This window comes from Aphelocoma coerulescens, chromosome 1 (assembly GCF_041296385.1).
Source record: "Aphelocoma coerulescens isolate FSJ_1873_10779 chromosome 1, UR_Acoe_1.0, whole genome shotgun sequence".
Taxonomy (NCBI): Eukaryota; Metazoa; Chordata; class Aves; order Passeriformes; family Corvidae; genus Aphelocoma; species Aphelocoma coerulescens.
In genome coordinates this window covers 117,957,709-117,981,517 of record NC_091013.1, presented here as the reverse complement: position 1 = coordinate 117,981,517, position 23,809 = coordinate 117,957,709, and the positions used below count along the sequence as shown (strand labels likewise).

The following is a 23,809-nucleotide window of genomic DNA, read 5'->3' as shown; positions in this document are numbered from 1 at the left end:
GCATGGCTGTGCTGTAATCCAATTTTTTGAAGAAGTAGGAGCCGGGTTAAATCAACCCACAGAGTGTTTTTCTCCCCAGGGAAGATTTTAATGTCTCCAGCACAGTATAAATCATCTCATCTTGTCTGGAGCTGAGGGCCTTGCAGATCTAACAGAGATCTAGCAGCTAACACTACTAGCAAAGATAAGACAACAAAACAGATTAGAAAGCTGTAAATAGCAGATATTTGCTACAGCCTATATGAAATCTTCAAGCTAAAACCATTAGCTGTCATCTTGGAGGAACATGAACTTCAAGCAGCTTTGTCACAAAACTCTTACTTTTCACTGATGTTAAGAATAAATTCTAGATTCTAATGAACAATTATTTTTCTGAAATGAAATCATCAAGCAAGCTGTGGTTGGTCATACTAAAAAAAATTTTGCACAAAGTATTGGTAAGAAATCAATTCAGACCACTTTGATATGAAGTGTTGTCTCTTCAGGGAGACACACAATATTTTGATGCAGCAGGCATAAATGGCCTTCCTTTTCTGCCAAATGATTTTTTTAGTGGTATTTTGGCTGTTTTCAGATGATTCCTATGGAGTGAATTCAGTAAGTCAAGGAATTTTTACCACAGGTTTGGTCAGTCTTTTGGCAAGTGTGTTCCCTAGACCCACTTATTAAGAGTAGCAAAGGGATTAGATCCAGCTAAGTTAGGGAGGGTTTAGCCATCATCTTGTATTGCTGGTGGAGGCACACAGTGGTTTTGGTATTTTGGAGGTAGTTAAGAGTCTGGAATGCATGGTTGCCTCTGGTAAAGAGGTGCGGAGTTCTGTGATCTCCCAATAACAATTTAAATTGTCCCAAAAAAGTCAGAGATGGACTTGAGAAGGAGTTGCCATATCAACACAGAAAAATAGAACTAAAATACTAAAATACTGTTTCATGTCAGGGTCTAGGCAAATGATGGGTAACACCTTGTTCTTCACCCATGGAGCTCTTCCTTCTACTTCCAGTTTTCTGCATTCCCTTTTCAGCTCTTTCCTTGTACCAGCCTAGCACTTGTCTGAACACACAGCAAGCCCCTTTAATCACTATCTCTCAGAAGAATAATTTAATTTTTCTCACGTTCTCTGGGATTAGTATTGAAGTGGCTTGTTCTGAAATGGTGTGAGGCAAAGCAGAGAATAAGATGGCTTACTGAATTGTAACATATAACAGCAAAAATACTCAGTTCTTACTTCTATACTTCATGTTGAGACTTCTACTGAGTTGTTGTGAATGGTTTAGTGCATGAAGACACTAATTTCAAACTTGGAGGTGAAGTTTGCAAATATGTAGAATTCAGATTTCCAGCCTGGTAAAGGCAGAGGTGAACAGTTTATATCTTTGGGAAACTAATAAGACTAATTTTTCATGTGTAGAGCTGCCTATAGGTCTCCCTTTTCACAGTTTCCTCCGTGAGTTTGATCTTCCATTCAACTTCAGTTCTCTTGGGTTCTGTATGAAAGAAAACAATCAAGGTCTCAATGTCAAGCAGAGTTGTAGAGCTGTCCTGAATTCAAAAGTGGTGTTGGTTTTGTCATGGGCGGTTCTGTCGCTTCCCTTCATTCAGGCTCTGAGCTCACTAAGGGAAGCTTAATCTCAAAAGGTTTGTCTGACTCTGGAAAATCAGCCAAATATTTTGTCAGTAACCAGGTTTGTTTTCTGAGGGAGGAGGCTGCTGGAATAAAAAAGAGTCTTCCTTCAGAAAATGAAGGTCAATGGGTTCTGCTTTCATTGTGATGTTATGGTGGGATTTCTCCTGATTCCTAGCCAGAGCTACCCCTATGTGAAATCTTTGTGCTGGCAAATCTTCTTATGACTAAAAGTTAATCCAGTTGCTTTCCTGAGTCTCTGAATTAAAGTGCACAGAAATTCTATGCTTTAAAACTTCAATTAGCTCTATTTTATAGGCTAAGCACATCACTTGTGCAGAGTTCAGCCCTAATCTGATTTTACATTTCCTTGTCTCAGGCAGAAATGTATTTGACTGCAGATCATGGAGATGTAGGATAGCTGTAGAGCCTGAAACTGTGGTATAACTGCTGTAGGCAGAAAATTGTGCTAACTGGAAAACATCACTATTTCCTGCCACATCAGAAGCTTCCTATGCTGCTTCCATTTTCCACGTTCAAAAGCTTCTTTTCCTGAAGGACTCTTCATCGTTGCACTGGAAGTGACTTAATCCCAAGAGCACACAGGTGTTTATTGCCTGTGGTGTTGAGGGCTAGGTGCTGTTCCATCTGATTTTATTGTGCACTTCTCTGAAACTGAGCTGAATACATGAATGTTTTGTTGAATATTTCATTGGCTGAGTGATAGGAGATACCCTGAATGCTTTAACCAAGTAATTAAGTTGCGTTTTCCATTGTGCACGTTGTGTGCAGTTGTGGTGTTAATTAGGTCAGTATTACACCCTCAAATATGATTTTAGTCACAGAACATGCAAATAATTGTCTTTAGGAATGCATCATGCTTAGTGATAAGAGTTCTAAAACTCAACCTAATTGGAATGTTTTATTCTCTACCTAATAGGGACCTGATCTTCATTTGGAGTAAACTGCAGCTCAAATCTAACCCATCAAAACAAGTATTTGTGGACCAGTGCTACCAGCTTCTAAGAATTGCTACAAATGTCAGAGTAATTTTCCCTTTCATGAAAGTCATTAAGGATGAAGTAAGTTCTGTTTGTTTTTACCTCATCCACCATTCTTTGGGTAACCAGTTAAAGTAAAGAGAAGTGATGTTTGTATTGTGTAATGACCACTTTTTGTGGAAAGTTAAAAAAGAGGGAGTAGGAAAGGATACAGTATTATCTTCAAAATTTTGTCAGGTTCTTCAATATTATGATTGCTTTTGTGGTTTTAAGTTTGTTTTTTGTTTTTTTTTCTGAATGCTGGGTTGTTCTGTTTCTGCAGCAAGTTTGAGGAATAAGTCCGTGGAATAAATGTGAATGATTTATTGCTTGGGGCTTCTTTTTCAGCCTGATCTCTTAAGGAAATAGACCTCGTGTAATTGTATGCACCCTTCATCCTTGTTAAATTCTGAATCCTTTTACCAGTTGTAATCAAATCTGAAAAAAGTGTTTAATATAACATAAAGGAAAAGGCAGAATACTACAGGAGAAGACATGATTTTGCTTCAAAAGATTGTGCTGTATTTCTTGCTTCAGGTCTTAGGCTTGTTCTGCCCCATCTGCAAAAGATGTCACGTGCAATGCTTTGCACACAGGCCTGTGAGTTGTTTCCCAACAAATGTTATTTATCATTGACCTGACTTAACAGAGCTCCTTCGTATTTTATGCCCTTAAGGAATTCTAAATTATTTTGTCAGATCTAAATGCAATAATTTGCTGCTGTTCAAGGGTATGTGTTCTAAAATGCTTGTGGTGTTATTAATAATTCTATTTGCATCTGAGTAGTCTTATTTTTTTAATAACCCCCTACTTCTGGAGTATTGTCTGTATTTGTTAAAACACATTTAAATATAGGAGGTATTAATTATTTCTAAATTTCCTGTACCTCTTTTGACTGTAATCTGCTGCCTGTTGGGCAGTGTATTTCTGATCATCCCTCCGAGTTCGATGTACACGACAGGGCCTGCAGCTTGAAGTGTGGAATAGGAATTCTGCTCATTGGAAGGATGGGTCATCACTTTTGGCAAATGAGGCCTGTTAGAATTCTTGGCCATGGATTGTTACGGTTCCCCTGGTGGTTGTTCAAAACTGTGAGCAATATTACCATGGTTTTTAGGTAATTCAAGCTAAAAAAGTTAGAACAGGGCTAAAATACAGAAGAATCATTCAATTATGGTGTGAAACAGCCAAGGCAATGAAGAAGCAGGCAGAAGATACTGATAGATCAGATATGATCTCTTTCAGTCTTGGTTTATATCCCCAAATAAGTACCTTTAACTATGGAACTGCATGGGGCGGAGCTGAAGCTTTGTTGACAGTAGCTGTACAGCTTTCAGTGCAAACCATTTTTGTATCTGTATTTATAGCCTTGTTTGAGCAATATTTAAAGATGTTCATGCCCTTGGGTGAAGTTTAGTTAGGAGGATGCTTTCTGAACTCCTGCTTTGCAATAGATGAATATAAATACTGGGATGTTTGGGAGTTGTTTATGTACGCTGTGATTTCCTTCCTGCAGGTTGGTGAGGATGGCCTTCAGATCTGTGTTGAGATATGTGGATGTGCCCTACAGCTGGACCTCCGTGAAGATCCCAACATGAAAAGTCTTATTTATAAAGCAATTGCTCATTTTCTGCCAAATGACTTGGAGATCCTCAGAATTTGTGCTCTCTCCATCTTTTTCCTGGAGCGCACCTTGGAATCGTACTACACTGTTGAACATTTGTATAAATGTGCAGATGAAGAATACAATGAGTGCACTAGTTCTGTTCAAAACCGTGTGCGGTTTGAGCTGCTTCCCATCTTGAAGAAAGGATTGTTTTTCGATCCTGAGTTCTGGAATTTCTTGATGATCAAGCAGAATTGTTTAGCGTTGTTGGGCGATAAAGCCTTGGATGGCTTGAGTGAAAGTACACTGGAAAACTCTCCTGCAAACACAGAGAAAACAGCAGAGTGCAGGGCTCTGGGTGAGGAACGTGGCTGTCTAACAGATGTCAGCAATGGGGAGCTCGACCCTGGAAACTGCTCCGGAGCCCGGTCCAAAGGGAATGCCAAAAAGAACCACCAGGCTCTTGAGGCATCCAAAACGTTGGATCAGACTGAACCAAGGCACCGCTGTGTGATCTGCAACAAGGAGTTCCTTGGGGATCACATAGTGAAACACGCACAAGCTCACCAAAAAAAGGGCAGCTTCTCCTGTGTGCTTTGCACCAGGAAGTTCAGGCAGAAAGGACTCATGCTGAAGCACTTAAGGAATCATGTCAGGAAGATAGAAAGGCAACATCTTGCTGCAGCTCTTGAGGCTGGTCAGGAGGCTCCTGCTCTTCATGAAGTGCAATGTTCTGGTGTTTCTGTGTCTCTTGAAAATGGGAATTCTGAGGGTTCCAAAGATACTGAACCAGAGGCTACAGTAGCTCCAAGTTCTGACCAGGTTCAAGAGGAGGCTGAGAATGCAGAACAGGTTTTTGATGCAGTGGAAAACCATCTAAGTGACCAGGATGATGCTACTGAAAACAGTAGTGACAGCTGTTTTAATAATGTTCCTGATGCTTTAAGTACGGAGAGTTTGCCTGGGGACGATGAGAGCTCCAGTAAAGAGTCATCCATTCTGCATAAAGTGAATGGAGTGTTTTGCCCTCAAAAAGACATTGATGCTTTGGATGAGGAAGGAACATTTAAGTGCCCTGCAAATGGTTGTGCTAGAGTGTTTAAAAAAATAAGATTCCTCAACAAACATGCCAGAAAAACTCATCCAACTGATCTGAAGGTGCAGCAGCATATAATGAAATGGAATAAAGGAAAATGCCGCTTCTGCCAGAGGAAATTCGCTGATTCCCAACATTTTATAGACCACCTGAAGAGACATGTGTATCCAAATGTTTACTTTTGTTTACACTTTAATTGTAATCAGAGATTTAAGCTGTCGACTGAGCTTGCAGAGCATACAAAAAGTCACAGTGTGTTTAAAGCTCAGTGCAATTTCTCAGACTGCTGTGAGCTATTTGAGGAGCTCCCTTTGCTGTATGAACATGAGGCTCAGCATTATTTAAATAAAACCCCAGAATGTTCAGAAGATGCAAGTGAAAAAGATTCTTCAGATGATCCTTCAGAACTTTGTAGTTACCAAGATGATGATGAATCCGTTAATGAAAAAGAAACTGTAGATTTACCAATTCCAACCTGGAAGTCAAGGAAGGATTCTGCAGAACCAAAGACATATATTCAAAGTGTGGAGAAGAAAGCAAATAATGTAATTCACAATGGAAATGAAAGTTCATCTGAGAGTAGTGCTCCAGTTTTAAGTTTGATAGACCAAAAGACACCTGTGTTACAGCCAAATCCTGAAAACTGTAATGTTGTTAGTGACCAACTGGTCAATGGGCACAGTGACCTAGATCAGACATCATCCAAGGCATCCCAGATACCTTTGGACAGAGTAGCAGATGAAACAAGGACAGAAAATGGGTCAGTGTTACCAGTTTTACAGAATTGTCACGATGCACCACAAAATAATGCTCCTGCTGCCTCACAAGTACCTTCTAAACCAAATCAGACAACAGAGACTACTTCATATGGTGTCATCTTAACAAAACCCTACGTCAGACCATTGCCTCCAAGTTACCTTGATGAACGTTACATTAGCATGCCAAAACGGAGAAAAATTTTGGCTGATGAAGTAGATGCTTGTTCTGAACAAGATAAAATTTGTAGCAAATCAACAGAAAGATTTAGATGTGGCAACTGCTTGACCATCTACTGTAATTCAGAAGCACTTGAGGCTCACCTTGCACAAAAGAAGTGTCAGACGCTCTTTGGATTTGATTCAGATGATGAAAGTAAGTCCTGCAGTCCTTCTGTGTTGGTCTCTTTGGCAGTAAATAACAATTGGGAAATGGTCTTTGAAAACAGAAATAGATAAGACAGACACTAATTAAATCACAGTACTCTGCTAAATTGGAGGTTTAAATTAGATGTGCTGTTCAGAATAAGAAAGAGGTGGTGAGAATTTGTAGGCAACTAACGGAAAAGACTTCTGATAAAACAGAGTGGGGAAATTCAATCAATCAGTCTTTCCTTGCATGTTTGAAACTAAATATGGTGAAAAACATAAGCAGCGTTCTAGATTAAGGAATGATTTACATTTGGATCTTTTCTCTTTTTACAGGTGCCTGATTCAATGTTGTGGAGAAAAGTATCAGATGAGGAGTGGTGTAAGGAAACACTACATGAAGAAGCATCAGTTTGTTTCCCAGTTGGCCTTAATCATGAAGCAGTCTCAAATTCCTATAGAAAAACATGACCTTGATAAAGACAAAGCACATTTTCTAGAAAAAAAACTCAGAGAGGAGTAATAGGAGCTCTGCAGGTCTTGAGTCCAGAAAAGTTGCTACAAAATCCCCAAAGTACCAGTTATCCAAAAAGCCATGTTCATTCCAAATGTATGATTGAAGCTCAGTGGCGTAGCTTTTCTAGCATGAAAGTTGAAGGACAATAAGGCATAGAGGTGAGCAGGCAGAGAAAGCAGAGGTGTTCCTTGCCTTGTGGAAATCCAACCTGCCAGTTCTGAAAGCTGCTTTAGTTTGTGTGGTTCAAGGGTATCTATCCACACAGCTGGGAAGGAATCATTCAAGGAGGTGTTACATTCTCACCCTATGGATAAATACATAAAGAAACCATGCATTCTTTTTATTCAAAGTTAGAGTGTGTGAGTCCATTATCTGCTCAAAAGCATGGAGCTCATTTCATAAACTTCTACTTAGAATCCAAAGAGGAATGTGGAAAGAAATCTTGAGATAGATGGAATGCTGGAATAGCCAAAAACTTGAAATACAGAACAAGCAGGAAAAAGTGAGTTGTTGTGGTATTGTGTGCTTACACACGGTGGAAATCAGATCCATGCAAGAGAAGCCCTTTGCAAGGTGTCCTGTAAAACATCTGCTGTAGGTGTGGGAAGACCAACACAAGTGATACATGCACAGACTGTGTGCATGTTAACAGCAGCTGATGGAAACAAATCCAGAATATTAAGGGTTTAAACTTGCATGACAGAGCAGAGTTAAATTGATATTCTGCAAGTACAGAATCTTGTACTTGACAGAAGAAGGTCCCTCAGCTGTTGGTAGGACTGACAAGAACTTGAGAAGGCAAATAAAAGCAGAGCACATCAGGTTGGGGTGAACAAAAAGGTCAGGAAGGGCCTGTTTCACATTTGTGGTGTTGCTTAATGGTGGTGGGCCAGAACTCAGTGCTGTCACTACTTACTTACTGTCTAGAAAGGAGAAAACATGGATCCTCTCAACCTTGAAGACACACTGCAACCCTATTTAGTAGCATCCCTTGAAAGGAGAGCCTTTCCCAGAGGCTGGTGAAGGAGTTATTTAAATGTTAAGCACTTTATTCACGATTCACTGCTCATAGGAACAATGAGAATGTGAAGACAAGAAATAGGAGTCCTTCAGCTCTGTATGGAAAACTGAAGTACAGATTTTGAAACCAAAAAGATGCCGTTGTAATTTTTGGTCTTCCTACCCTAAAGCAGAGGTGTGGCAAACATGCACATTGTCCAATTACTGTGCTAATTTGTCCTCTAATTTATCTTACACTGTCTTGCCACATCAATTTTTTTTTTTTTTTTGGGATCCTGTTCTATGAAATTTGTAATGGGACTGTAGGCAGGGAAGGCACAGTGGTAAAAACTGGTGTTCATCCAGAGTCATCCCAGAAATGTAGGACAGCACAGAGTAACTGTTCCTGCTCAGCTGTCACTGAAGAGTTCATCCCAGTGTGTGTAGGGCTTGAATCAACAGGTGGGTGAAAATTAATGAGTAAAAATCAGGGGGTACATAAAGCCCCCTGTTCATTGTAGGAATGGCTCACCCTTGCAAACCCAAGGGTTTCTCTGTAAGACAGCCTGTGAAGCAGTTCTGGAACATAAACTCAGTAGTTCAGCAATGCCTCTGCTAATAATCCTCTGTGGAAGTAAACAGATATTTGCATTAGTTCTGCTTTCTTTCCCCTTCCTGTGGGGTAGAAAGAATGCAAATTCAAAATCATGCTCTTGAATTCTAGAAGATTTTGCCTTAACTTTGAGTTGGATTAACATAAAAGGTTATAAAATTATGATCACAGGTATGTGTGCATTACAGGAATCCCAATTATGGCCCACTTCCAGAGATTTGTACGACGTTTGAGGCACCAAAGAATTTTTTTTTTGCAGTTGCAAAAAACCTGATTTAAATGTTTAAATGCATCATTCATTATATATACATATATACACACTTTATATATATTTACATGTATAAATACATTAAAAGTTTTAAACATAAAGTTAATGGGGTCCTTATCAGACAAATGCACTTTCACATTTTTTTACTTTCAAGATACCAACTAATTTTTAAGGACCCAGTTACTGTGTTGAATGTTCCCAGGCTCCCCCTTCTTTGCTTGACATTGCTTAAATATATTTGGAAAAAAAAAAGGTTCATTTTAAAGTATTACAGTTCTGAAAATCGGAAAACTGAGTCAACAAAGATACAACAAAGGTGTTTGTGTAAATCTTTTTAATGTACCTTTTAATCTTTGGTGCTTTTTTGCCTTTTCCCTGGAGCTCCATGTGTTTGAAGATGCTTTAAAAACATGACTGAGACTTGTATTATCTTTGGTTTAGGTGTGTAGATAAATGCATCTGTGTACATGCATAAACTGTGACCATAATTTTTTGTACCTGCATTAAAGTAATTTTTGTTCAAAGATGCTTTTCTGGAACACCACCATTTGTTTCTATCATGTATTCAGTGTGTACACTCTGGAGAACAGGAAATAGGAATTCTTACGTAGGTGAAGATGAGCATCACCTAACAATTATCAGGAATCTGTTAAATTGACTTAAAGTAGCAAGTGGGTGGTAACATTTTAAAATTATTATTTTCGCTTCAAAAGACATTGCATTTTCTTTAAGCTACTCTCTGAAACCTGTTGGTATTCTCAGATAGTTGCAGTATTGAGCAACTTTAATCAGAAGCAAAAAGATACTTGGATCACATGTGGAATAATTCTAATCATGTGTGGAATAATTCTCCATGCTTTTTAAGGATTCTTTAATATCTTGAGTATTACCTCATACTGAGCCTGCAGCTTCTAGGGCTGAAAACAGGTTACAAATCTTGAAAGTTGGGGTTTTTTGGTTGATTTTTTTTCCCCAGGCATTAAGCATTGTGTGATATAATTGGAAACCCTTCAAGATGTATCCCTTTGATTCAATAAATCCTGAAGTACATTTGTAATGTAAGCCTCCAGCTACCCTAAAGCTGCCTGAAGTTATACATGAGCTTAGGAGCTTTGTTGGATCAAAATTCGTGCAATTCAGTGCTGATAATTGTATTTAGTAACATTCCTCCAGTTGGATTTGGACTTTCTTTTTCAGACTGTCTCCTCTAACCCCATCATGTTTCACTGGAAAGGTCATGTAATTTCTAATTTCAAAAAGCTGCCGCTTGGTGTAGGCACCTTTCATGAAAAAAGGAATACTGAAAATAGGTTGCAAGTGGTCATATCTGTGGGGCAAGGTCGCTGGTACTTTGGTTATTTAGCCATATTCATTAAAATTATATGAATTGTATAGTTTGGATAATTTATAACATTAAACTTTGTGATTTTAATATCACATGGAAGGTTCAGCTGTACTCATTTCTTTTATTGTTTAACACCAGTGCTATGGACAAAAGACCCAAAGGGGGTGGTAGTGTTACTATTTTCTTAATTTATTTGGTACTGTATAACACCTTTCTGATTAAATGCAGTGTATGCATTTTGGGACTCTTAATTTCTAAAAGCTGTTACAGGTTCAGCAAGAAAGGAAATTTGTGCTTCCTTGTTGAATGTTAAATTATTTTACTTTGCATTTTATATAAGAGTACAAATTAAAACTGAGCCATCAAACTGCAATAAATCTACAGTAGTGTTTCATTTTAAAAACCTTTTGTACTGTACATAGATTTGTTCAATAAAACATTGTCTTTGTTGTTGATAGAAACTGATTTTGTGTTTTGGAGAATCACTCTGGAAATGCTGCTGTGATGTTCAGTGCTACTGTGTTACATTTGGTACGTGAGGGTTGTGTGGCACCTATGTGAAGGTGCCAGGTCTTGATGTGTGGATATTTGGATTTGAATAGACCAAGCTTCAAAATGGGGGCAGCAGTTAATTCCTAGGGCTCAAAATCCAAATTTGGGGCCACAGCCAAGTCTGGGTGCAGCTGTTTTAAGATACCTCTGCTTCTGGTTGGCTGTCAACTCCAGACACAAAGACAGTGTAGTTGCTTCTTTTGGTTTTTTTTTGTTTCAGAGAGTTCAATACTGCCCTCTAAAATTACTGGATAATTTAGATTTATTATTCACAGCTCTGTAAATTCCTAACTTTCTTTAATTGCAGATTTTTGACTGTTTTCTGCAAAATTTTGGACGGTGATTTTTTTGTATGTGTAACTTGAAACTTACCTTTATTTTCTACTTTGGATAATTTTGACAAGGTCCTTGCCTGAGGAATGTAACTGTGGGTGTAAGGGTAAGGGGCCTCAGGTACATTTTGCCAGCAAAAATATTTCTCAAAATGGCAGTGTGTACATTAGCCATTTAATAAATTCATTGTTGACTGTATTAACACCAAATGTAAACTTCGATGCCCCTCAGATGGACAGGAGACAGAAAACACAACAGAAGCTCTTGTAGGTAGGGACTCCTTGAATTACAACAGCAATTTAATGTTACAAGAGTTCTATTCACCTTTTGGTTTCTATAGGCTAATAATTTTCCTGTTTCTTCCCCTTTGGGAATGCCAAGTGCTCAATTCAATTAAAAGTTTGAATAAAAACTCTAAAGGGAATTGGGAGTTATGAGAGAGGAAAAAAATGAAACCTACTTCTGAGATTATCCCCTTCCCACCCCCCACCCACCTCCAAAGGGGAAGCACTTACAAAGTAAAGGAAAATATAAATATATTATAAATAGTTATAAATCATTCTGCTGAAAAGGCTGGTCTTGGTTTAGAACAAGAAAGGGGCTGTGGGGAGACATCAGTCCTGAATATTGAAAAGTCTCTCCCCTTGCCCTGATGCCAATGCACTTTTCCTCTCTAAAGATTAATGGGAATGTTACCATTCTGAGGCAACCTGCCCTTCCCCTCAAGTCTTACAGAAAACAGCAAACATCTCAATCTAATTTTTAAAATGGCATCTTGACAGTTGTTTTTGTTTTTCCCCCTGAATTCCAGAAGTTTTGGATAGGTATAAGTCCCTTGAAGGCTGTAAATCTAAATAAAGGTTTATTGAAATACAAGCAAAATGAAGCAAAGGTAATTTATAATTCTCAGATGCATTGTCTAATTTGTAGTTTGCAGGATTGATAGTAATCAAAAATATTAAATCAATGTACACATGAGGGGAAGTTTGGCACTATAGAGAATAAGCATTATTATGTTAAAGCCTTCCAGATACTTCAAGACTAAATTTTTATTTGAATGTTGAACTTAAAATTCATGGGCAAAATTGTTTCCACTGTTTCTGGCTTATATGGAATTCTTTGCTCCAGCTCGAGAACAGCTGTTATCCAAGCTGAATGTCTGTTGGTGTTCCTTCTGATCAACCTGGGAGATCTGCATCGACTTCTTTTAGATCTCAAGGAAGAAACCATCATCTAAAACACAGGAACATGTTCTGCATTCCCATCTGTGTTCCCTCACAGTAAGTTTACAAGGTCTTGAGGGCAGGCATTCCTTACTACAGCTCTGAGCAGAGCCCACTGTAATGATGAGTCCAGTTGCTTGTGCAAAAGAAGCACCATCAGTAATTCTAACGTGGTTCTTCTGTGTGTATCTACAGAATCTGGGTCCTCCTGGTTTTGAATTCCAGGCAGCTTTAGCACAAAAATGTGGCCTCCTTACACATACATGCTAAAGCATGGGGTGGAGGAGTGTTGGCTTTTTTTGCCACAGAGAGGTCAAGCACTCGTTGCACCTTTATGTTTCTTGGCACGTAGTTTGTGATGCTTAGCTCAGCTGAAGCTTCTGCTGTCTTCTATTCCCTTTTTTGTTCATCTTTCCTCCTTTCTCTTTTCTCTCTCTTTTATGAAGTGTCCATCACTGGTTCTGCTCCTGACAGAGAAAATAGTGCCAAGTAGAAGAGCAACACGAGGTTGAGATGTTGCATTTAGTAAAAAAATCTTTAGCTAATAGGACTTCATTTCCTTGAGCAGGTGCTGTGCTGTTGGATTTCCCAGTCCTGGGGACATGCATCACTTGGGAACATGCAGGTGTTGCCTCAGTAACAAGTGGATGACTTGCTTGCTGCCCACGGGGGCTGCATCTCAGGTATTCAGAGATGGCTTGGTCCAGATGAAGTGACCGGCGGTAGGAATCACAGAATGACATCACGGAATATTGTGAGCTGGACAGGACCCACAGGGATCATCGAGTCCAACTCCTGGCCCTGCACAGGACAGCCTGAGAGTCACACCTGGTGCTAACAGCATTGTCTAGGTGCTGCTTGAACTCTGCCAGGCTAGCGCTGGAGAGAAGAACCTTTTTCTAATATCCAACCTAAAGCTGCCCTGATACAACTTCAGGCTATTCCCTCGCGTCCTGCCACTGTCTCCACGGAGAGGAGGTCAGTGCCTGTCCCTCCTCTTCCCCTCACGAGGATGTTGTAACTGCAGTGAGGTCTCCTCTTGTCCAGCTGAAGAGACCAAACCCGCATCGTAGTACAGCTTCTCCTCAAGGCCCTTCTCTGTTGCCCTCCTTTGGACACTCTCTAATGGCTTTATAACCTTCTGGTATTGCGGTGTCCAAAGGTTCCCCAGCACTGGAGGTGAGGCCGCCTCAGCGCAGAGCAGAGCAGGACAATGCCCTCGCTGTCCCGGCTGGCCATGCTGTCCCTGATGTCCCTAGGACAGGAATGTCGCTCCTGGCTCCAGGGCACTGCTGCCTCACAACCAGCTGGCCACGGACCAGGACCCACACATCCCTTTCCATGGTGCCGCTCTCCAGCATCTCACTTCCTAGAGCTCAGCACGACAACTTCACGACGCGACGGAAGGGAAGGATACTCTCAATTATAAAATCTCCATGTCTACAATACCATAATCTATACATTTAAGCCCGCCTCCTCGCGGCTTTGCTCCCCCCCGGCCGTTCCTCCGTGCGGAACCTCGGTGCCGGCCGCTCTTTCCAGCCGGCGCCCAGCGCTGCACCGGGCGCGGCCCGGCGGGGCGGTCATGGCGGGCCCGGGGCTGAGCGAGCGGGAGCGGGCGGGGTGCCGGGACCTGCTGGAGCTCCTGCACACCGAGGAGCTGCTGGCGCTCACCGACACCGTCACCAACCGCCTGGTGCACCCGGAGAGCCGCCAAGGTGCGCGGGCAGCGCCGCCCCCGCCGGTCCGGGGCCTGCCGAGCGGGCTTCGGGCCCTGCCCCGAGCCCCGCGCCCGCTTGCCCGGGCCCGGCGGCTGCGGCGGTCGGGGCTGCCCGGAGTGGGGGGCCGGGGCTCGCAGGGCTGCGCTGGTGCGGGGGTCGCTGCCGGGAGCCTTCTCCTGCACAGCCCAGCAGCTCCGGGGGTTGGCTGCTCGGCGCTTGGGCTTGTTCAGGCCGAGGAAGTTGCGGTGGTGAGGGGCTCGTGGCAGATCTTCAGCTCTCAAGCGCATCTTTCTCCTCTCAGAGCCCTGCAGCGAGCTGCGAGCACGGCTGTGCCCTGTTAGTGGTTAAAAATACCGAAAGCTCAAGAGTCTCTCGCTTTTGGCGTCAGTCACATTTGCTTTCAGGTTTTGAAAGGGTAAAACACAAATTTAAGAGTGAACTTATTTTTTGCTGAACACTTCCAGTTGTGACTATCCCCCATCACTTTGTTGAGATTTGTTTCATAAAACTTAATTTTTTATGTGAGTTACCTAAAGCCACTCAGTTGCCCTGAAATGCACTCATCCCAAAGCCTTGAGCATGTTTCATGTGATGCAACTAAGACCTATAAGATTTGCCCAGCACATTTCTTTAAAACGTCTTTTGCCTGTAATTTTTCCTTACCTTTCTAATCTACTTTTTTGCAGTGGTTGTAGGTTACATTAAAAGACTTTTGTGTTTTACTTTAGCTATTTCTTTCTGGTTAGATTTAGGGTTTTTGTAGGTCCCACGTTAAGTACCAGCCTCAGTTCAGGTGGGAACTGTTTGCTGGAACTGCTTTAAAAGTGAATTTAAGTTTGTCAGGTTTCCCGATTCTGACACAGAGCCTTTTAGCTGAATTTTTTTATTGTTGCCTTTCAATGCACTGTTGTTGTGTTAGGTTGCATTTTTTTATGAACATGGGAGTTGTAATCACATTAGTGTGGAAATAAAACAGATTTCATTCCATTTCCAGCAGCCTTGAGAAAGGAGGTGGAACCTCACTTCCACAAACTACTGTACATTGCTGAAACACTTTACTAGAACTCTTGTTCAAGAAATATGTTTGCAAGCCTTTGGGTGTATTCTGTGTCTGATACGATGAGGGCAGATTTCAGTTTACAAATAAATTTTCGGTCTCTTCATGTTGTGCCACCTGGCCTTGTACTGTGTTTGGAGGTCAGGAGTTTAAGAAATGGCATAAGATTGGGGTTTTATTTTGAAAGAAGCTACCACTAACTTAAGTTTCTTTCCTTGCAGAGGCCATTCATGCCATTCTGGTGTACAGCCAGAACGTGGAAGAGCTCCTGAGGCGCAGGAAAGTCTACAGAGAAATCATCTTTAAGTATCTGGCAGCGCAGGGAGTTGCAGTGCCTCCTTCCTCAGAGAAACACCTCCTCATCGAGCGTGTGAAGCAGCTCTGGAGTGGGCAGCTCACAGCACAAGCCTTGGAGCCAGGGCACAGAAAACCTCCTGCACAGGTGAGTGCTGCACAGGTGAGGAAATCCTCAGGGTGCTCAGCATTGCTTTCAGCATGACCAGTGGAAACGTGGCTCTGCACCTGTAGGAAGGTCCCAAATCTTTTTGGCTCTTGGTCGGTTTGGTATTGTTGGGTTTGTTTATTTGTTTTTGAAATGACAACATCTAAAGGTGTCTGCTCTGTTTACCACATTAATTGAACTCTAACGTGTGGGGTCTTCTCCATGCTTTGAATTTTTAAATTGTCCTATAAGCTAAAACAGAGGATATTCACAAATAGTTTTGTGGGTTCAGGGACAGCTGAAAACAGTAGGAATGGCCCAGAGACCCTTGTGATTTTAGTGAGTTTATATATTGTTAAAACGTGCAGTTTCCAGCCACGCCAGGTTGGTGCCGTTTGTTTTCCCTTGGTATTTGTAACAATTAATACAGTGTCAGCAAATGTGTTTTGGCAATAATGCATTATTTTGAAGTTCAAAGCTTTGCCATGTAGCAAATCCTCGTGGTGTAATGGACTTGCAGGGTTTTATTTGTAGTTCTAATTGGCCACCTTGCTGTGGTTCAGAGCCCTCGTGGGCAACAGCCCCACCTCCTGGGCTGTGAGAGCTCCGTCCCTGTTGAGAACCTGCTGCACTGAGCTTTCACTCAGGGATTAACTGATGACAATTAGGATTTAGCTGAGAATTGCTTTCAAAACAATTTTCTGTGTGTGCATAATTCGGGAAAAAAAGGTTTTTCTTAGCAAAGTTCTGTGGTTGATGGTACATAAATGAAGTACTTAAAACTCATTCACAGATTAAAAGAAAGTAAATTAATTTATTTGTCTCATTCATCTTTCTTTGAGTTTGTTTTCTCTCAATTCTTGTGGCCCTCATCACTTTGAAGAAATGGGAAACCTGAACCTATGTAACAGAATTGGAAATTAATTGTGGTGAACCAAATACAGCATTTCTTTATAGAAATCTCCAAACTTTTCATGCTTAATTACTTAATATTTGTAACACAATTTAATACTTACTAGACTTTGGTGTTAGCAAACTTGACATTTGATTTACCTCAAAAAAAAAGTCTTGCTGTCAAGTCACAAATACTGAGACGTCCTACAAAGTAATTGTACATTTAGTTCCAAAAAATGTCACTTTACATCCTTCCCCTGCCCTTTTTGGTAGAACCAGGATTTTCTTCATTGTTTATAAAGAGCCCAAGACACTGAAGCACTTTCTAGGTGTAATTCAAGGAACTTGTCCTGGTTCTCTAGATAAGATAATCATGTTTGTAAAAATAAATGAGATTTTATTTTGGTGTTTCTCTTCAGGCACTCTTGCTCAGAACACTTAAAAGGTTCAGTATAAGTCTGTGCATGATTTGATGTTTTTCTAAGCGATAATCTTGCTAAATAGTTCTAAGAATAAAATTTGCTTGATTGCAGAGTCATGGAAATGGACAGAAGTCACCACAAGATGACATTGGTGGTCTAGGAGGAGAATTCTGCCAGTGGTACTTTGAACTCTTGAATTCTCAGCATCCTTTGAGAATAAAATCCGAAGCCACATGGGGACCACAGCATTTTTGGGAGGACGCCAAGCTGAAGTTCTGCTACAACACGTTGGAAAAAAATGTGGAGCAGTACGTGGGGGCAGACATGGTGAGCCTGCGCCTGCTGTCCTTGGTTAAGGAAGAATGTCTCCTCTTCAACCCCAATCTGCACTCCAATGGCCTGAAATGTGCCATGTCCCCTCATGGACTGGTGCTGGTGGCGGTGGCTGGTACAGTGCACAGAGACAACGCTTGTTTGGGTGTCTTTGAGCAAATCTTTGGGCTCATCAGCTGCCCCATGAGGAATAACACCTGGAAAATAAAACTGGTGAACCTTAAAATAGTGGGACAGAACGCTCTGGAGCCCGGGATGCAAATTGCAGAACCTTCCATAAAATACGAGTCAAACCAGCTGCGAGAGTTCTATGATGGGAACGAGCTGACTGTGTTTGAGCCTCAGAAGTTCTGAGCATTTTGTCACAGCTGGGTGAGGGGCTGGGTTGTTGCTGCCATGCATTTTCTCTTGTCTGAGTAAGATTTGCTGGGAGGCAAGCTGAGATACAGGGTATTAACACAGGTGATGCTTGTGGGCACTTTCCAAGAGCTCTCAAATATTTCAAGGGTATTACTTCAGGTTTTGCAGGGTCATTAGAGTGGAGTGTGGTTATTCATGGTTACATTTAAATATGGATTGGCAGCAGTGTGTAATGGGGGTTCACAAACTTGCAAATGCTCTTCAGGACACCAGATCAAACTCTTACCTGAGCTATAGCAGGAGGTCATTGCTTTTGGAACTTGGGAGGGGGAGGTGTCTAAATGGACCTCTGAGTCCCAAGAAGACCAATGCAAAACCCAGAACAAAACACTGTGAGTGGAGGCAGCTGCTGTGGATGTTCTAAGCGTGGTTTAATGGGATGGTGCAGGGGACTTGGCATTGTGGGAGTCTTTTTGTTAACTTCTTTGCATCAATTGCTTCCTGTCCTTTTGCCTTGCGGTTCCAACTTTGTCATGGTTACACACAAATTGTTCTGTCCCCAAGCAGACAAAATTGAGATGGTTGCCCATTTCTAGCACTGACTGTCTTGGATCAAGAAGGGAATTTCAAAACTTGCAGCAACACTGTATGAACCAAATGCTCTGATAGTTATTTTGTATATAATTATACAAAACAGAGTATACAACAGAGTATACAACAAGAGTATAAAACTGTTATATTAAGAACAGAGTTCTTGATATAATAGTTGTGAGTTTTGTATGTTTTCTCAAAATAACTATTTTGTTTACTCTGAGCTGCTCTATTACAGGTACTGAAGGTCAGTTTGTTACCACTGGGTGGTTACAATGATAGGTCACACTAAGAAAAGTATCCAATTACAACTTAATAACTGAAATTTTTGCCAGTGTAAAACTTGGGGCTTTTTTTTCTCTATTTATTTATAGGGGATTAGAGGTGAAATGAGGTGAAAACTTCTTCTCCTGCATCTTGTTTGGATGGTCTGGGAGTTCTGTTTTAATTTTCTAGCTTCACCATTTCAAGTTCTGAAACCATAACCATTCCTCATAATGTATCAAAACCAAAAAAACTGTTCCCAGGTTTTTCATGGGAAAAGTATGGCTGGGTGAGTGGAAACAAGAAGGTTCAGATATGCACAGAACTGATTTTTATGAACAGACTGAATTTTGCTTTCTTCTTAAAGTTTTCTAAAATAATTTCTTTCCTAAGCAAAAGTTGAAATGCTGTGTTGGAATATTCTTTCTCAATAAACAGCTGAGTCATGGTTTCTTTAGCTACTGATGCTTAATAATTAAAAAACAACCAAAATTTAAAATTCAGAAGAAGAGTTTCCTCATCCATGTTGAAATTTGCTGTCTGGAATTCCACTAAATATTTTGTTGTTTTGATTTGTAACTGGCAGCAGAGCTGTTCCTTTAGTCAGTGTGTTAAATATAAAGTCATTCCAATTCTTTATGCTTGGTAAGTTTAGAGTGCAGAATACAAGGAGCAGTGTGGAAAATCAGCTTTTTACTGAGGCTGGTACCTCATGGACTTGTCCTGACTCCTTCAGTTGCACAGAGTGCACAGGAAAATGTTAAATTGTCACAGCCTTGTGACCCCTGTAAATCCCTGTTCTGTGGCAGTGGAGCGGGTGCTCTGTGATGTAGTGCTGACCTGTTGTGCAGCTGATCAGGCTGTTCAGAGCCTGCCTGTGCTCATTAGCTGCTGCATGATAACTGCTTTCTTCACAGGATATCTTGGATATTTTTCCAATTTTTCTGTTGTTTAGAATAAATATCCTTACTGAGGCTTCCAAACTCAATTTTCAAATCATTGTCACAAGCAGGATTTTTTAAGAGTAGAAAAACATTGACTGTGGGGCAAATGTGAGAAGGTACTTTTAGCTTAACCTTGACTTTAAGGAAAAAGTTAGGACTTGTTTAAATGGAGCTGAAATTGTTTCTGGACTTGTTTGAATGGAGCTGGACTTGTTTCAGAAAGCTGAAATATTTAGAGGAGTGATTTCATTCCTCTTCCTAGACGCTGCTGTTCAGAGCTGAAGTAATTAATTGATGATTTATCCTTGGAAGCACTGGACATTTTAGTTGTATTTAGGAGATTGAAAAAAATTAAGTAGAATTTCTTCAAAGCTGTTCTCATCCATTTTCCTCTGTTTCCTATCACTACAAATATTTTCAGTAACAGTTTCTTATGTCCATCACTACCACTTAAGCTGCAATGCTAAATTTGTGCTTTCTAGATCTCTCTCTGGTGAATAATTTGATAAAAAGCAAAATTCTGATTTGCAGCAAAGCATGTGGAACTTTCTGAATATTAAACAGTGGAAATCGTGTCCCTGTGTGCTTTCTTTGGATGCTCCCCATGAAATGAAGTTTTTAAGTGTATTCAGGAATTTGTAAAAGGTGTCTAATAGTCTTAATCTGTTTAGACTTTGTCATTTTTTATTCTGCTGTTTTTTTCCCCTCTTATAATTGTCTTCATTATGACAGGAAATCTCTTATGTTTCCTTGTCACAAGGTGCTTCTGCTTCTTTCTGCATTGCTTGCTGTTTTCTTGCAATCCATTATCTATCTTGATAGCTTGTTCTTTTTCCCCTAAGAGTTAGGTAAGGGTAAACTCTGCAAGGTGATCAAATTCTGTAAAAAGAGAAGTGCAGGCCTTTGGTAAAGCTATTAACAACCATAGGATTTTGCTTTTAGCTCATGCAATGTACTTCCCTTTTCAAAGCATTTTGAAGACTTACTGCACTTTGAAAGTTTCTTTTTCAGGGCACAAAGTAGAAATGTGAAGTTAAATGTGGGTGTAACTGCAGGAGTGATGACAGTGCTGTGGCCATCCCTGCTGCCTGCCGGAAATCCAGGGGCTTGCTCGAGTCTCAGCAGGCGGCAGGAGTGGCCTCTGGGTGACATCTGGTGGCAGATTCATCACTTGCCTGGAGCCGCAGTCCCGATGAGACTGTGCAGAACAGGCTCCTTTATCGCACTCCTTGCTGGCAACAAAAGACCCTAAAATTGCCCGGTTCCCCCTTGCCTTGATCTAAAGGAAAGCTTGAAGGAAATCCCTCAGCCCTTGAGAAGCATCTGAAAGGATGTTTGAGGATTTCAACCCATCTGAGATAATCAAGCTGGGACTTTCAGGATATTTGTTGTTCTAGGGTTGTAGAGGAATGATGATAAGGAGGCTTCCTGGTGATAAAATCCCAGCTGCCTTGTTAACAAAAACATTTCTTTTGGCATTTGCTTCCCTTACTTTTTTTGTTGTTGTTGTTGTTTTTGGTTTTGTTTTGTTTTTGTTTTGTTTGTTTGTTTGTTTGTTTGTTTTTTTCTACTATATACCTGGCTCTAGTGACCGGGATTGTTAAGGCAGCATAGCTGCTTTTTCTAAATGCTGCTTGTAACTGCAAATCTTCATCACAGGCCCAAGGAGAGGAGGATTGCCTTCATTCAGAGGTGCATCATGCTGTGTTCCCAGTGTACATTCTTTTTCTTCCCTGGTTCTTACTGAAAATGCCAAGGAAACAGCCAAATAAAATACATTAGAAATCGTGTTTGAACAGAGCAGCTGGACATGCCCAACCCATAACATTTTGTATAGAGCAGAATGAAAACTGAGACATTTCTGATTTTTCTTGCATAAACTTCCAGAAAGAACAAAAATACAACATTTATTGGGCTTGTTGTCAGTAGTAGTTGCCCTTACAGAAGCTCTTTAGAGACAGGGGTTAGAACAAAGCAGAGATTTTTGTGAAAGTGGTATTTGTGCAAAGAGGCATCTGCTGGAAGGAGCGAGGGATGTGTAATTCCTGCCCAGCCACCTCTTCTCTGCCCTCTGAGAGCATAAATTGCAAGGGAAATAACATCATGTCGTACATGCTGCCATAAATCACTCATTTTATAACCAGTAAAAGCCAGAGCTGCTTGTCTAGATGAAGTTTGGGTGCCTTGCCAGCATTTTCCCACATAAGACTATTGAAAGGAAATGGTGATTTTCAGTAACTTGACTGTGATTTAACAAAACAGAGGCTCATCTTTGATAGGTGAGCTTTCTTCCTCCTCAGCTGCTGAAGTCTGTGGTCCCTAATAGTGGACAGGAGCAGCTTTCAGGTAGGGAATGAGTGAACAAACTGGGGATTCTCCACCAGGAGAGGTGGCTTTGCTGTAAGAACTCTGGAAATGAGTAAAACTAGCAGGTACCATACCCACACCTTGTTGAACACTTCCAGGGCTGGTGATTGCACCAGTTCCCTGAGCAGCCTGTTTCAATGCCTGACCATCCTTGCAGTGAGGAAATTCTTCATAATACCTAATCTAAACCTCCCCTGGCACAACTTGAGACCATTTCCTCTCTTCCTGTCTCTTACCTGGGAGAAGAGAATGATCCCTGACCTCACTACACCCTCCTTTCAGGGAGATGTAGAGAGTGATAATGTCCCCCTGAGCCTTCTCCAGGCTAAACAACCCCAGCTCCCTCAGCTGATCCACATCAAACTTGTGCTCCAGACCCTTCCCAACTCTGTTCCCTTCTCTGGACACACCTCAGCCCCTCAATGTCTTTCTTTTGTTTCAGAAGCCTAAAGAAAATCACTGCTAGTGTCCTCTGAAGCAGCCTGGATAACTCCAAGTGTGCTGCTTGAATACCATGTTATAATTTCAAAGTACCAAACCAAATGCTTTGATTTTTCCTCTTGGCAAATTCCAGAACCTCCCAAGCACAAGGAGGAACATGTTCTTGGGTTCTGTCTTCACAGCTCTCCCAGCCCTGACTGAAAAGACTATTTTAGATACCCCTGGCTGTCACTGGGTCATTTGGGTTGTGTGAGTGAGTGTTTGCACTGAGGTTTCTGCTGTGTCTGGCAGTTTTGTCCTAGAGAGAGCCCTTTACAGTGCCCTGAGTGCTTCTGGTGCAGGAAACATTTTAGTAGCAGTCAGAAAGCTGCTTTTGAAGAAAATGCTGTGTTTGCTGCCCACACCCACAATCGCTGTGCTCTGATTCACGCTACAGAGCACTCACTCTGGAGTTCCCTTGGGACAAAACTGGACCAGGGAGATCCTGCAGCCCTGTGGCCGGGATACCCTGCTCTCTGTGAGGCAGTCAGGCTGCAGGACCACCCTGGAGCTGGCTGGCAGCAATGCACCAACACATTTAGAGTTGCTGTGCTGGCAGCATAACAGCAACAGCTGTTTCATGCTCCTGTTGCACAGCACTGTTTGGTAAAGTAAACACAGCCTAAGGGTGATGAAAATGGTAATATGGCCTCCTTAGGATGAAATTAAATTCGTTTTCATCCTAATGCCTTCTTAAAATGTGTGTGTATATATGTACATACGTATTTTTAACAAGTCTTTCACTCACTTTCTAGCATTTCCCTTGCAGGATTTATATTTCAAGTGGAGTAATTGTCAGCTCCTCTTTAACAGCAATAAGCCATAAGACATGTCAGTACTTGTTCATCTATTCCTTTTTCTCAGTTCATTAGTGTTATTTATTGCCTGGCTGGATTTTGAGTATTAATGAATTCTCCCCAAAGTTTGCATTTTTTATTGAAATAAATCGATCCGTTTAATATCTCTTCAGTAATTACGTGTTTAGATGTATTTGCACAGTGCCCCAGCACTAACGAGATTAGTGGCAGGAAAATCCCATTCTGCAGATTAGCGTGATGTATTGAGTTGAACTTTAGGATTTTCCTCTGGTGCTTCATTATGAAGGTTTATTACAGAAAAACACTTTGTCTTCAATTACTTGCTGGCTGATGTGCATCTGAAAGGCTCAGATGAGCAGTCATTTTTTTCCTCTGAAATTAGAAACATCAGCTTATGAGATACAAACTCTTTAAATGCTGCCATTAGAAAGGCATCTTATGACACTAAAAGGTTCTCAGTATTTTCGGTTTACAATTCAATTTTCCATTTTGTCACATCTGGGACATTCTGACAGTGACCAAACCATGAGCTCTCTGCATAGGCAGTGTCTGCACGCCCCAGCAGCAACGTGGCTTGACCTGAGGAACTTTTATGTGGCTGAATTTACTGCCAGTTAACACAAAGTTTCAATTGCTGATTCGAGGGGTGAGAATAAAGGAAACAAATTAAGAAACCCACTTAGAGAAACGCCAAAGAGCTTCAGTCAAACACCTTCCTGGTCTCCTCATCCTTTGCTTTTGCTGGGTGTTACCTTCAGTCTCTTGGGAGCACCCCTGC

At 41.1% G+C, this 23,809-nt stretch overlaps 2 protein-coding genes across 2 annotated transcripts in view; both read left to right on the top strand.

Moving 5' to 3' along the window:
- ZNF654 (zinc finger protein 654) overlaps window positions 1-10,691 on the top strand; it is a 30,549-nt gene extending 19,858 nt beyond the window's left edge. The window contains exons 7-9 of the mRNA XM_069026217.1: window positions 2,563-2,704; window positions 4,179-6,495; window positions 6,825-10,691. Coding sequence (XP_068882318.1) covers window positions 2,563-2,704; window positions 4,179-6,495; window positions 6,825-6,832 — 2,467 coding nt within the window. The 3' untranslated portion in view covers window positions 6,833-10,691. The remainder of the gene's footprint in view (window positions 1-2,562; window positions 2,705-4,178; window positions 6,496-6,824) is intronic.
- Window positions 10,692-13,912: 3,221 nt separating this feature from the next.
- On the top strand, window positions 13,913-19,941 carry C1H3orf38 (chromosome 1 C3orf38 homolog). Its single transcript, XM_069026204.1, has 3 exons — window positions 13,913-14,056; window positions 15,338-15,558; window positions 16,986-19,941. The coding sequence occupies exons 1-3, from the start codon at window positions 13,924-13,926 to the stop codon at window positions 17,559-17,561; spliced, it is 930 nt and encodes a 309-aa protein (XP_068882305.1). The 5' UTR covers window positions 13,913-13,923; the 3' UTR covers window positions 17,562-19,941.
- Window positions 19,942-23,809: the final 3,868 nt, after the last annotated feature.

Coding starts and splice junctions, on each gene's coding strand:
- C1H3orf38 (XM_069026204.1), top strand. CDS start 13,924: ATGGCGGGCCCGGGGCTGAGCGAGCGGGAGCGGGCGGGGTGCCGGGAC. Junction 14,057..15,337: donor GCACCCGGAGAGCCGCCAAG/GTGCGCGGGCAG, acceptor CTTTCCTTGCAG/AGGCCATTCATGCCATTCTG. Junction 15,559..16,985: donor ACAGAAAACCTCCTGCACAG/GTGAGTGCTGCA, acceptor GCTTGATTGCAG/AGTCATGGAAATGGACAGAA.